This window comes from Macaca fascicularis, chromosome 12, assembly GCF_037993035.2.
Source record: "Macaca fascicularis isolate 582-1 chromosome 12, T2T-MFA8v1.1".
Classification (NCBI taxonomy): Eukaryota; Metazoa; Chordata; class Mammalia; order Primates; family Cercopithecidae; genus Macaca; species Macaca fascicularis.
The window spans coordinates 97625916-97641317 of NC_088386.1; the positions used below are offsets into that span (position 1 = coordinate 97625916).

The 15402-nt window shown below is 38.5% G+C and overlaps 1 protein-coding gene across 2 annotated transcripts in view; it reads left to right on the top strand.

The window, feature by feature from the left end:
* Positions 1 to 487: 487 nt before the first annotated feature.
* CDK15 (cyclin dependent kinase 15) overlaps positions 488 to 15402 on the top strand; it is a 91818-nt gene continuing 76903 nt past the window's right edge. Inside the window, exons 1-4 of one of the 2 annotated variants that reach the window (XM_005573940.5) lie at positions 488 to 692; positions 1396 to 1545; positions 1756 to 1853; positions 7146 to 7225. In XM_005573940.5, the coding sequence (XP_005573997.3) occupies positions 570 to 692; positions 1396 to 1545; positions 1756 to 1853; positions 7146 to 7225 (451 nt within the window). In that variant the 5' untranslated portion in view covers positions 488 to 569. The remainder of the gene's footprint in view (positions 693 to 1395; positions 1546 to 1755; positions 1854 to 7145; positions 7226 to 15402) is intronic. The other variant, XM_005573941.5, reaches the window with a different exon arrangement.

Here is a 15402-nt window from a genome sequence, read left to right on the forward strand (position 1 = left end):
AGGCAAAGAGATAGAGTAGATATCTTCAACTTTTTTCCTGTCTTATGATTCTGTGGTTTCTATGACTACTAAAAGTTAGCTACGTAGAAAATTTGTTTTAAAGTCTGAAAACCAAAATGCTTTCAGATAAAAGGCAGGGAGAAAAATAGTCTTCAACATGTCCACTTTAGCACCAGGAAAACCTAATATCAATATCACTATCAATGATATCATATAAATATCATTACATTGATGAGCAATGTCAATCCCTAAAAACTATGTATACCAATAGCACTAACTTGTGGCCAGAACAAGAACCTTAACTGTGCCAAATTTTATTCTATTCAATAGCAGCTGCCTCGTTTTCAGTTGTGCACATCTGAATGCAAGCAATCCCTGTCTGATGTGGAGTTTCTTGCACTGATAAGGAAAAACTGCTGAAGTTGTGAGGCTGCTCCAGGCAGAGTCATCATGTGAGTCATATGAAAGCTCCACACTGCTGACCTCTGGCAAAAAGGGAGAGAACAAGGATAGGAGAGGCAGTGGGGGAAAGGTTCAAGTGCGGGTTTTCTCCTTGAACCTAGAAGATTATGGGTCAAGAGCTGTGTGCAAAGACTGTACAGCCTGGATGCAGCTGCTATCGTTGTTCAGAGGGAGGCGAGGCACACAGCTGTCGGAGGAGTCAGCCTGAGACCATGGAGGCTGCGTTCAAGGTATTTGTATCCCAGGAGGAGAGCATCTTTCTCTATTGATAAACCAAGGAGTTCAGACACTCCCTTTTTGTAGCAGGGTCTGATTCTTCTGCGGTAGGTCTAAACCAATAAAATGAAAATTCTATTAAAGTCACAGAAAATTTATGGCTGTAGTTATCAAATTTGGAGAATTTCTTGTAAACCAAAAGGGAAAAATAATCCTTGGCTTTGGGTTGCACGAAACTCACTTGGCTTGAAGTAGTTCTCTCGAAATCTCTAAGGTCCTAAATTACAGAGCTGAGATTTAAAAGGCAAGCTGCAGTATTAGTTGATATGCTATGGATTCGAAACTTTAGTAATTAGTTCATGATTATTAGCAATGCAGTAGTAGATTATTCCCCCACAGCAATAAATTAAGTGGACAGGAAAAAAAAAAAAGCCAGAGTTAAACAGAAAAAAGTTGGAAAACATCCATCAAAGAGATTTAGGTTAACCTAAATGTTAAAGACATATTTTTAGGTGAAGAAAGAATGTAGTATTTCAGGAGTTGATACCATTGTGGTCTTTTTCGGGGATTTTTCAAGAAAAGTGCCTTTTGGGGGTACAGGAAGCTTAGAAAACATGTGAAGAGTGAAAATGAGGCAAATAAAGAAAAAATTGTTTTACCAGGCACTGAATCTTTACTTTGCATAAATTATATTTCTGCTCTTTCTTTTTTCTCTAGCTAACAGACCTAAAAGAAGCATCATGTTCCATGACTTCATTTCACCCCAGGGGACGTCAGGATGTCCGTGCCCAGAAGTTCAAGAGTAAAAGGCCACGGAGTAACAGTGATTCTTTTCAGGAAGAGGATCTGAGGCAGAGTTTTCAGTGGGTGAGTGAGCAGCTGATGTTGATCAAGAAGAATTTAATGTGTGCTTGTCTAGGGAGGCCGGCCCTTATGTCCAGGGCAATTACTGAGCGAGCCTTCCCAAGTCTGCTCTGGAAATGCTGTCTAATTTCCCTGGAGAAAAAAGTCAACACTAAAAAAAAGTGCTCTTTCTCTCTTCCCTTTCACTCACTCCTTTTCCCCATTCCCCTAAAGCAGAGGAAGAGCCTCCCTTTTGGAGCAGCCTCATCTTACTTGAACTTGGAGAAGCTGGGTGAAGGCTCTTATGCTACAGTTTACAAGGGGATTAGCAGGTGAGTGACACATAGCTGGGATACACTTTAGAGATAAGGGTCCTGCCCCCTTAATTCACATTATAAAGCCAGGTGAGACATCATAGAGGTTCATAGCACTCAGGACCTGGGCAAGACACCATGGCCGACAGGGAGAGAGACATGATGACTTAAACAGCCTTGAAAGAAAAACAAACCTGCCCTGCCCTAATAAAAATCAGCCCACTTAAATGTTTATCAGCCTTTCCCTTCTTGCATTCAATTCAGAGAATTCAAAGAAAATAGACATTCTCTACTACTGACCCAAAGAACAATTACCACTCTTCAGGCCGGTGGGAGGCACAGTTGGTAAAGCGTCTCTAACAGGTTTTTTATATCCCTCCCTAAATCACAATGACAGAGGTTTGTAATGGCAACCTGGAGTTTGCTGCTTCATTCCTCCACCTGGCCTTTATAGAAGAAATTGGAGTTGGTTTCTGCAAATTATGGTACATGCAAAAGATGATGAATCCTAGATTTTTTATACTTGCAAAATATACAAAATGTCTGGAGAATAAAAATACTGCTTATCCAAAAGCTAAGTACTAATTTTGGTAAACAACAAACTTTGTTAAATATATATAAAAGATCCATGAATTCCCTTGTCTTTTAGTCAAGGTGGGAAAGTTGGAAGGTCGTTTTTTCTTTATGTTACTCCAATAGATAAAAATAATGGCTCAATAGTGGTTAAATATTAATTTTAAAAATATAGCTGATCCAAGTGCAGTGGTATTTACTACTTGATCACAACCAGCTACAGATTTCTTTGTTCCTTCTCCACTCCCACTGCTTCATTTAACTGGCCAAAAACAAAAAAAAGAAAAAAGAAAAATTTTATATAACTACTACGAGACTAAATATTCATTATTTATCTTAGTATTTATGCTGTTATTATTATTTTTACTTGTTAAAACAAGATTGTAGGGGACATACAATTTTATTTTATTTTATTATTTATCTATTTATTTATTTTGAAATGGAATCTCACTCTGTCACTCAGGGAGTGCAGTGGCACGATCTCAGATCACTGCAACCTCCACCTCCTGGGTTCAAGCGATTCTCCTGCCCTGGCCCTTTATACTTTCTTAATCTGTTTTAGTCATGGTGTATATTAACTTTTTTTAATGCTGAGAATATCTGCAATAAAAGACCACATTTGATTTTATTCTAAGGTTCCTCATATCAGTTTGGCCATGGTAACTGTTTCAAGATGGCTCAGATCTGGGGCACCCTGGAACATACTTGGATACATGGGTACCATGAACACTTCTGATCTTCCCTTCTGAGTTCTGACTTTGTCCCACACAAACAGACCTTTCTAGCCCAAAGTTTACACAGAATTCACTCATCTTTTCTTCTAGTTACTGTATGTTTTCTTTTTCATTTAACTCTTTTATATATTGGGAATTTATATTGTATATTCACAATCATCCCAGCTCCATTTACTAGATTTTCTTTTCTCTGATGGTTTGAAATGCTGCCGTGATTACATATTAGATCTCATGACTACTTGAAATTGTTTCTGTTCTAATCTTTTTAAAAAATCATGTTTCCTTAATCTATCTTTTCTTATATTTGTGCTGCCTTTTTTTTTTTTGAGATGGAGTCTCGCTTTGTTGCCCAGGCTGGAGTGCAGTGGCGCCGTCTCGGCTCACTGCAAGCTCCACTGCAAGCTCTGCCTCGCAGGTTCACGCCATTCTCCTGACTCAGCCTCCCTAGTAGCTGGGACTAGGGACTACAGGTGCCCGCCACCACGCCCGGCTAATTTTTTGTAGTTTTTTAGTAGAGGCGGGGTTTTACCGTGTTAGCCAGGATGGTCTCAATCTCCTGACCTAGTGATCCGCCCACCTCAGCCTCCCAAAGTGCTGGGATTACAGGCATAAGTCACCGCACCCAGCCTTGATTTTAATTATTGTTGCTTTAGACTATTTTTAGAATATATCAAAACTCTAAATTAGAGAATTATTGACATCTTTGCTCTATTAGATTTTCTAATACAAATATCCTGTAAATATCTAATACAAAACAGTCCCTGGAATGGTCATTTACAAGACCCTATACAATCCCTACCCTCCATTCCCCAGCACACACTCAGCTGCTCTCTGTCCTCATCTCTCCTTCGCTTCTCCTGCTCCAATGCCAGGACTGCTCCTGCCTCAGTCAAGGACTTTTAACTTGCTGCTCCCTCTGCCTGGAGCTGCCTTCCACTGTTCATGCACACAGCTGACTCCTCCCCTCCGTCAGATTCCCGATTCAACTGTTACCTTATTTATAAAACTGTAGTCCCAGCTACTCAGGAGGCTGAGGCAGGAGAATCACTTGAACTTTGCAGGCGGAAGTTGCGGTGAGCTGAGATCGACACCACTGCACACGAACCTGGGCGAGAGTGACACTCTGTCTCAAAAAAAAAAAAAAAAAAAAAGGTATAAAGCATTTTCTCTTATAAACATACTTGCCAAAAAACTTTTTGCAAGGTTTAGGGGAGAATTTCACGGAACCATGTTCTGAGGAAAATACATCATAAAACTTTTAAACAAAATTTAAAAGACATGATAAGGCAAACAAAAGAAACTGGGGAAAAGTATGTGCAAAATAGTTCAATAAAAAGGTGGGCAAATCAGCAAATCACAAGAAAAACAGAAAAGATCCATAAACGTATGAAAAGTCAGTTTCACATATGGTTAAGGAAATGTAAATTGAAATGTGATAAACCTTTTTACCTTTCAAATAGGCCAAAAAAATGAAGATGAAAGCAAAAAGCAAACCCACATGATAGGGCTATCTCAGAGGGACACAGGAGCCAACTGAAAGAGCTTCCAAAGGACAAAGCTGCAAAAATTTGAGCAACCAAAAAAAGTGGTGTTAAATTATAACCCAAAGTATAAAATAAATATCTATGAGTTCATACTGATATAAATAAATTATTCAATACATTAACAAATGGGAGAGAAGAAACAAATCTTTCATGCCAAATAAATACAAATAATTTATGTAGATAATATACCTTCAAAGAGGTACAGCAAAACTCTCCACTCCTTAAGTGTGGGTCATTCATAGTGGCATTTCTCTAAAAGTACAGTATGAAAAAGGGAGAGAAAGAGTAACTTTATAGTAGAGAAACCTGACCAACACTGTCTCAGACAGGTGATTAAGGTCAACATCAAAAGTCATAAATCATGATGATGGTATGCACTTTTTTTTTTCCAGATGGAGTCTTGCTCTGTTGCCTAGACTGGAGTGCAGTGGTGTGATCTCAGCTCACTGCAACCTCCACCTCCCAGGTTCAAGTGATTCTCCTCTCTCAGCCTCCTGAGTAGCTGGGATTACAGGCGCATGCCACCACACCTGGCTAGTTTTTTGTATTTTAGTAGAGACGGGGTTTCACCATGTTGCCCAGGCTGGTCTTAAACTCCTGAGCTCAGGCGATCCACCCACCTCAGCCCCCCAAAGTGTTAGGATTACAGGCGTGAGCCACCACGCCTGGCTGATGGTATGCACTCTTAATATGATGTGATAAAAATGGTACTTTACCTCCCCCAAACCCATAACCCAGTCTAATCATAAGAGAAATATCAGAAAAGTTCCAAGAGATGGGTATCCTACCCAATACTTAACTAGTACTCCTCAAAACTCTCAAGGTCATCAGAAACAAAGAAAATCTGGGAAACTGTCACAGTCAAGAGGAGCCTAAGGAGACAGGACAGCTAAATGTAATCCTGAATGAGATCCTGGACCAAAAACAAAAAAGACATTAGGTAAAAACTAAAGAAATCCTAATAAACTATGGACTTTAGTTAGTAATAATGTGCCAATATTTGTTCATTAATTATAACAAACATCATATTAATGTAAGATATTAACAATAGAGGAAACTAGATGGGAGATATGTGGGAACTTTCTGTACTGCATTCTCAATTTTTCTATAAATCTAAGACTGTTCTAAAAAGTAAAGTCCAAAAGCCCCCAAAACAAAACCTGCCCCATGTTGGTGAGGGAATAGGAGAATGGCCATTCTCATGACCAGTTAGTGTACCATTACTCCATGGGACAGTTTGGGAACACGAGTGCAAATCAATAAAAACACGTGCATTGCGTACCCTTTGAATCAGCAATGCTGCCACCACTTTAAGGAAATAACTGGGGTTTTCTGAAAAGATTTGTCAACAAGTATGATCATCACAGTATTTTTGTAATAGCCCAAAGCTAGAAACAACGAAAAGGCTTTTGAAATTGGCTAAATACGGTATAGTATATTTATATGATTAAATGTTAAATCATTATTAAATATTGGATCATACAAGAATTAACTATAAGAGAAAAGTTACATGGAGGAAAAAAGGTTACTAACAATATGATTTTAATCCCACTGTATTAAAAACAATGGATTTATACCTGCATTAAAATCTTCTCTATTCTAGGCACTTAGCTGAGAAATGAATAAAATGACAAATGAAGGGACAGTAGGAGGAAATGAAGAGAGAGAGAGAGCTAGTGGTGTGACCTGGGAAGATCAGGTAGCACCTAGAAGCCCGCTGTAAGAATTTGGCTTTTATTCTGAGTAATGCATGGAGATATGGTGGTTTTTGAACAGAAAAGTGACTTGTCCTGATGGTCATTTTAAAAGCATGCCTCCAACTACTCAGCTGAGAATAAATAGTGGGAGTGCAAGTGTCTCAGCAGGGAAACTGTCAGAAGACCACTACAAGGCTGGGCATGGTGACTCGTGCCTGTAATCCCAGCTCTTTGGGAGCCTGAGGTGGGCGGATCACCTGAGGTCAGGAGTTTGAGACCAGCCTGGCCAACATGGCGAAACCCCATCTCTGCTAAAAATACAAAAATTAGCCAGGCATGGTGGCTGTAATCCCAGCTACTTGGGAGGCTGAGGCAGGAGAATTGCTTGAACCCGGGAGGTGGAGGTTGCAGTGAGCCGAGATCATGCCACTGCACTTCAGCCTGGGCAACAGAGCAAGACTCTGTCTCAAAAACAAACAAACAAACAAAAAACAAAACACTACAATAAGTCAGATGAAAAATAATAAGCTCCAAATTTTCTATAATGGACATATATGTATCACTTTAGTAAAGAGGGAAAATGCTTTGGAATATATATGTTATATATGTATTGATATATGCTAAACTTTTTATTTTGAGAAAATTATAGATTTATATGCTACAATATGTTTTGAAGTGAAACTGCTTTTGTTTGATCTTTGGTATAAATTGCTGCTTAGAACCACCTCAATAAGTGTGTGCCCCTCAATCCCTCTTTTCTAGAATAAATGGACAACTAGTGGCTTTAAAAGTCATCAGCATGAATGCAGAAGAAGGAGTCCCATTTACAGCTATCCGAGAAGGTAAGAACAGCAGAAATGGACCCAACAGATCTGTTTTGACTCCTTGATTTGGTAAAAAATTTATTGCATTGATCCATTCAGCATCTAGTTTTGATTCTTCTGGAATACTATAATTACATTTTTATTTTTCATACAAGTTTTTCAAGAGCATTTACACTGCTATTTTATTGCTTAATTTTGAGGAAATTGAGATTTAAAACTATTATATCACTTGACCGAAACTATGAATTCACTGAGCAATTACTAATACTTTCCATGTGTTTGGCCTCATGCTAGGTGCTAAGGCTATACCTATATAACCTCAGAAAATTCCTATAAAAGAGAAAATATATAATCACACAAATTCTTACTGGGAAATTTGCCTGAACATAACATGTTGTTAGCTGGCACCTGGAGATTTTCCAGAAGGTATGCATTTTTAGTGTTCTGCCTGTATTTTGTCTGTGCCCTGGGCAGTATAGCAAATCGGTGAGGAACCTGGTGTCAAATGGACTTGGGTTTGAAGCATAGGTCCACCAATCACTAGTGGTATGATGTTGGGTAGATTACTTTAACTATTTATGACTCAGTTTATTGCAGAAAGAGGATAATAATAGTACCTATTTCATGGAGTTGTTATGAGGATTCAACAAGAATATGTATATAAAGCATTTATCACAGAGTCCATTTTTCAGAGTTCAACAAATGTTGACCATTATTATTCCATTCTTCTTTTCCTGGGTAATGTCTTATTTACCATCAAGATAACTAATACTTTATAATATAAAATATAAAGCCAACATAGTGAAATGAATCATTAAAAATATAATTTATCAACCTTTATTGCATGAGCCATTTGAAATAAGATGATGATAGGATTGCTGTGCATTTCAGCAAAATCCCAGAGAAATGGCACTTCCCTGGCCTTATTTTCTCCCACTTTTAACTACTTATTTTCTGTTCTTTACTAAGCACATGCTATATGCAGATTATGCTGCTGGATGCTGTGAAGGATGAGAAGAGAAACCCATATCTTCGTTCTGTCATTTGTAGTCTTAACGGAGCACATGATTCAAGTCACAAGTGTATAAAAGACATAAACTAAGATTTTAGAGAACAAGTTAGTCTCAGTGTGACTGATGGAGTCAGTAGATTTTGAAATGAGCTTGTAAGGATGGGTTATGCAAACAGGCATGGAAAAAGCAATTTGGAAAATGAGTTTATAACTGAATTTGATATCCTTTTCAAAAGTCTTTCAGAGCCCCTGGGAAATACATCATTTTGAATTTAATTGGAGGGCCAAATGGGCTATTGGTTTAGCCAGAGATTCATCCTGGTAGGATCAGGTGCATTCTGGGAGAAGGCATGGTTTTAAATGTTTAATGTAATGGAAACTGCATTAACTAATGTACTTATTAATGGTCTCCATGAAAGGATGATCAGATTTGGAAAGAGATGTATGGGTAGGTTAAAGAGTATTTGTGAACGTAATAGAAATTCCCAGGTCACCTGCATAAGAGGAAGGTCTCCTTTGTGAGCTTGAGTTTGTCAATTGCTGAAGATTGGCTTTGCTTAGATATTGCCCACAGCCAAGTTTTTCAGGTTGACATTTAACTGTAACAGTGAAACCTTTTGCCAGGTTTGCTAACAGATGGTTCTCAGCATGGTTCAGAAAAGCTGGATCCGTTTTGTTCTGTATGCTAAATGTTTCTTTCATTGCATATTTACGGAGGAATTGCCTCTCCATCACAGGTGTTTACAATTACATTTAGTAGTCAACTGTGGACTTTCTTGGTTTGTTTTATGGACTTACCTTACCGAATGCTTTGCTTGTGTAATATTAAAAACCACAAGAGGATTTCTGACACATTGGAGGTTGTTAGGAATCCAATTTCCAACAATGAATGTTTCTTTTTACACCACTATAAAAGCTTGGAGCCCTTGTTAAAAGAGCCCTCTCCCCTCAAGAAGATATGAGGCTTCATTTGGAAACTTTGGCACTGTCCCATTTTTCCTGTAAGAACTTTAAGGATGTGAGACCAGGGAGACAGGAGGTTAAATGAGAAGGGCTGGAAGGCAAAATAAGAACAGCTGGAGTTCATTAGCTAAAATCCAGGGTCACTAACTAAAAAGGCAACCGAAAGGCACGTGCAGGAAAACTGAACAAGTAATGCAGCCTTCTTTAAACAGCCTTGAAGCAGGAATTGCTTTTCCTGAACAATTTGGCTGCCCTGATGCTATAGCAGCCAAAGATTTATTAAGTATGATTTTACTACATATATGGTCTCTTTCTATACAGGTAGAATACATGTGGCAATTTACTAGTCTGGTCATTTGGAGTACTATTTTCATTTGACCTTAACATGTGATATTATGAAACTAGCAAAAGTATGAACAGCACTAAGGGAAATATATGTTTTTTGTTTTTTTTGTTTTTTTTTTTTAGATGAAGTTTTGCTCTTGTTGCCCAGGCTGGAGTGCAGTGGCACGATCTCGGCTCACTGCAACCTCTGCCTTCGGGATTCAAGCAATTCTCCTGCCTCAGCCTCCCGAGTAGCTGGGATCACAGGCATACACCACCGCACCGGGCTAATTTTGTATTTTTAGTAGAAACGGGGTTTCACCATGTTGGCCAGGCTGGTCTTGAACTCCTGACCTCAGGTGATCCACCTGTCTCAGCCTCCCAAGGGAAATATATCTTAATACATGTGTCAGGTGCTTTTCATACTTATTTCAATCCTCTTAATAACCCTTAGAGGTAGATATTATTAATATTATTCCACTATATGGCAGTGATTCAAACCAAATCTCTCTGATTCAAAAATTTGTGTGCTTTCTATACACCCACTCTAGAAATATTCATTTAGCACCTACTATGACCAGGCACTCTGCTGAACTGCTAGATACGCAGCAATACACAAAATAGATGTGTTCCCTACCACTCTCATTCCTTTGCTAATTAAGAAAAGCAGAGGCCTTCATAGTACCTTAGAAATCTCTCACAATTGACTCTAGAATTGTATTTTAAGTGTTTATTTTTACAACTAGGAGAAAATACTTTCATTTGAATAGGTTAATGTGTTATGTTTTTACATAGTATAACATTTCTTAGTTTTATGAACTTTATAGCAATATCTTAATAATGTGCATTGTTTTAAATATTTTTGTTCAAGTGGTCAACTTTTGGTTTAAACTGAGGACTTTCAGCCTGCTAATAGCAATTTTCTTAGGAAGGAGTCGTATAACTAATCTTTTTTGAGGACCAGGCACATAACATAATGTCCCTTTCCCCCTACATAATATATTTTTTAAAAACCTTTATACTAACCCTAGGAAGTAAAATGTGCTATTTTTGTTTTGGAGAAAAGAAATTCCAGCCGCAGAGAGGTTAGGTAACTTGTCTGAGGTCACAGAGATAGTAATCAGAGTTGTTAGAATCCGTATCTATTCTATTTAAAATCCTTTCTACTTTATTATGATGAATTTGGAAATGCTTAACTAAAGTATTTGTTTAGCAACAGTAAATATAAAAATAGAAATCTGTTTTTCATGATACATTTTGTATAAACATTAAGGAAAATGCAGAAGAAGTATTTTTTTAATCTTTAATTTTAGATTCAAGGGGTACATGTCCAGGTTTATTGCATGAGTATATTGCATGATGCTGAGGTATCCTGTCACCCAAATAGTGAATATAGTACCTGATAGGTCATTTTTCAACCTGTGTCCCCCTCCCTTCCTCTCCCCTTTTGGAGTCCCTGGTGCAGTGTCTATTATTCTCATCTTATGTCTGGGTGTAACCAATACCCCCACTTATTAGCTTCCACTTGTAAGTGAGAACATGTGGAATTTGGTTTTCTGTTCCTGCGTTAATTCACTTAGGATAATGGCCTCCATCTGCATCTATGTTGCTGCTAAGGACACGATTTTGTTCTTTGTGTGTGTGTGTGACTGCATAGTATTTTATGATGCCAGTGTACCGATTTTCTTTATCCAATCCACCATTGCTGGGCACCGAGGTTGAGTCCATGTCTTTGCTATTGTGAAGAGTGCTGTGACGAACATACAAGTCTAGGTGTCTTTTTGACAGAACAATTTATTTTCTTTTGGGTATATACCCAGGAATGGAATTGCTGGGTCAAATGGTAATTCTGTTTTTGGTTTTTTTGAGGCAGGAGGTGGGACTCGACTCCAGAGGTGGGGCTTGAACACTGAACCAAATTTAGGACTAGCCGGAACAGGGCCTGGGTGGAGACAGCTTTCCAGAAGACACACCCACCAGTGTGCCATGTCAGTTTACCATTGCCATTGCAACACCTGAAAGTTACCACCCTTTCCCATGGCAACAACCTGACAACCTGGAATTACCACTCTTTTCCTAAAACTTTCTGCATAAACTGCCCCTTAATTTGCATATAATTAAAATTGGGTATAAATGTAACTGTAGAGCTACCTCTGAGCTGCTACTCTGGGCACACTGCCTATACAGTAGCCTTGCTCTGCAAGGAGCAGTACACCCACTGCTGCTGAACACTGCTGCTTCAATAAAAGCTGCTGTCTAACACTGCAGGCTCACCCTTGAATTCTTTCCTGGGTGAAGCTAAGAACCCTCCCAGGCTAAGCCCCAGTTTTGGGGCTCGCCTGCCCTGCCTCACTCTGAGAAATTTCTAAACTGTTTTCCACAGTAGCTGAACTAATTAACATTCCCACCCACAGTGTGTAAGCATTCCCTTTTCTTCTCAAGTTTACCAACATCCATTAATTTTTTACTTTTAAATAATAGCCTTTTTGACTGGTGTGAGATGGTATCTCATTGAGGTTTTGATTTGCATTTCTCCGATGATTCGTAATGTTGAGCAATTTTTTCATATGTTTGTTGGCCACTTGTGTGTCCAGAAGAAATATTTTAAATAAAATAACATATCATGTTGTATATTCATCAATTCTGATTCTATCATTGATTCTACAGTGCTGGTAATTGCAGTGTTTAAATTAGAAACAGCTCAGCTAAGAATCTTTTAAGATCATTCTCTAGTAGAAAAACATTACAAAGTAATGATTCCCAATCCATATATGAGAAAACTGAGCCAAAAATAGGCTAAAGGTCCTCTCTAAGGTCATACAATGAGGCAGGGGAGGAGGCTGATTAGAACCTCTGAACTGCCAATGACCACAAATAGTCTAGGGTATGCCTGGTTGACAGAAAGTCTACCATTGAACACAATCAAATCACATCACAAATATAGCAAATCCACTGTGCATAGTTACATCTTTATAAAACAAAACAATGCCAGGATAATGGTATGTGATCAGCATTACAATTCCAAAAATACCAAGACAACTACTTATCTGACACTTGTCTTACTATTTCTCTAACATTTATCTAAAATTATTTCAATTATTTCTTTTCTTGGAATGCATAACTTGACTCATTGATTTGTGATTCTCAGTTCAGAGGAAATGTAACAACAGGGACTAGAAACACTTTTTAATTCAATGTCCAATGAAGGTTGGGGAGGACTCCATCCTTGACTCATTATATGATTCCTCATAAACTCATTACAGTTGGCCTGACTTTCATTAATTCATGAGCATTTATTGAGCACCACATGCCAGGCCTGTGCTAGTGCTGGAGATGCAAAGACAAGGGCAAGTTCAATCCATGCCCTCAATGAGTTTACAGCCTAAAGACGACTTTGACTACCAGGCCTTCATTATATAGAGCCACATCCTAGGACTTTGGAGAATCAGCTTTCTTCTGGAGACTTAAAGATATCCCTATTTACTTTTGTGTCATTTATTTGAAGAAAAACAAAAATAAGTATACATAGGATACATGAATAATAAAAAACACTATTTTATGAGACTCAGAATGCTAATTTTAGGATCTTTGCCCTTCTCAGTTGATTTTTGTGTCCCTCAACTGTTTAGTCTGCAGGACAGATATCACATCCTGCTGTGCAGTTTATAAAATGTCCTTAAAATTAGAAGAAAGAAAGACCTTTTCTTCCTGGGTTTAAGACCCACACATCTGAGGCTGTAGGCATTTCAGATCCCTCTGGTGGATGGACCAAAATGATAAACAATACTGTGAGATAAATGCTTTAAACATCATCTGCTCTTTCATCTGAATTCCCTATTCATTATTCAGCAAAATTCAGTTTTCATATAACGATTTCAGTAGTTCTAGGGCACTAGAAAAGCAGTAATAGGCATGGCCATAAAGCCTACAATATTTATAATCTAATGAGGGAGACAACTAAAAGAAAGGGGGAATAAAAGCATCTTCAACAGAAACACCCTTTGCCAACCAACTAGAGGTATAGAAAGGATATTAGGTAATTAGTGACCACTAATTTAAAGATAAATATTTATTGAGTGCCAGACATTGTTTTAGGCACTGGGTATATAGCAATAAACAAAAAAACAAAAGTGCCCGCTCTCAATGGAGTTTATATTCTCAATTGTGGAGACAGACAATAAGCAAATATTTATATATAATATGTCAGATGGTGGTGACAGGCACTATGGAAAAGAATAAAGCAGGGCCCAGAGAGAGAGAGGGTAGGATGGGGTAGAGGTGGGATGGTGTGGAGGGCTGCTGAGATGGGATGGAGTAGATGGCTGCTTTTTCATGTAGAATGGTCAAGGAAGTCTGTACCTGTGTGTATCATTTGAACGGAGGCTCTGAAGAAAGTGAGGAAGAATGAAGGCAGAGATGTAAGAAGAGAGGGTTACAGGAAAAGACAATGAGAAGTGTAAGACCACGGAGTGGAAATGTGTTTGCAAGTGTGTCTAAGGAACAGCTAGGAGGCCAATGAGGCTAAAGCCAAGTGAGCAAAGATGGGAGTGTGAGGAGATGACAGGTCACAATGCGCACAGCCAACACAGTGGGCAGGAAATCACAAGTCCTTTGAATTTACTCTGCATGAGTTGAGAGGCCACTGGAGGGTTTGGAACCAGGAGGCATATGCCCTAACTCATTTGAGAAGGATAGCAGTGTCTGGCTGTCCTGTGAATAAGTGGCCGTAGGAAGGAAGCGGGGAAGCAGGCAGTTGGGAGGCATTTGCAATAATTCAACCAACATATGATAGTGGCTTGGTCCAGGGTGCTGGCAGAAGGTATGGCAAGAAGGGAGGGGTTCTGGACAATCTGGAAGGTAATGCCAATAGATCTGTATGTGATAAAAAGTTGGATGAATGGTTAAAAAGATTTCTGCAAAGAAACTGTGGGTTGTGGGTAAAACTAGTAATTCCAATGTAAGTGAACAACAGAGAAATACAAAACAGACACATTTCCTACTTCTACAAAAACTAGAATTATCAAGAAAACGACATGAAGTTTATATCCAGTATTGTTAGCAGGAAGCCTCATCCCAAGTAGGTATTGTTCCTTGACCATTTTAGCAAATGAGAGCATGAGGCCATCATAATGAACAAAACATGCCATCATGATTTATAAAGAAGCATCTGGAGTTTTAGTAATATAGTTAGGTGAGACTAAAATTATATTAATCATAAAATTAAAATATCTTAACAATATTCTTAGCAATTTCAGTTTTACCACATCCTTTTGAAATCTAATTTTGCTATATGCTTCGCAACATAGGGGTGGGGGAAAGAGAGAAATGTATGAGATAATTTATAAATAAAAATACACATAAAGTATAAGCATTCTCAACTGATGGTCAGAAAATATGGAAGGTGTTTAAGACTCTAGCAGAAACATACCATAAACAAGATTTTAAGACTGAGAGTAGAGGTTTAGTGGGGTTCAAGGTGAAAGGCAGGGGCAAGAAGCTGGCAAGAAGAGGGAAGGGATACCAATTCTAATTTGCCTCTGTAATGCTTTACATTTACCAAGGTTCCACAAATGGTATCTGATTCCATCCTCATAGCAACCCTATGAAGTAAGTCAGAAAAGACGATGTCTCTTTTCCTAAGGAATGAATTGAGACTTGGGTTGAGATACTCTCCAGAGCTTACTCAGATAGGAAGTGACAGGGCCAGGATTCATATTAGGGCTTCTGGCTCCACAGACAGTTCTCCTTAAGACACTCAATAAATATGTTTGACAAATTAAGTGCTTACTCTTGGCTGAGTGTGGTACTAGGTGGTGTGGCAGCATCTCAAAAAGGGGGAAAGTCACTCCCTCAATTCCCATGTGGCCTTTAGTCTGAGACTAGGGAGATTAAACAG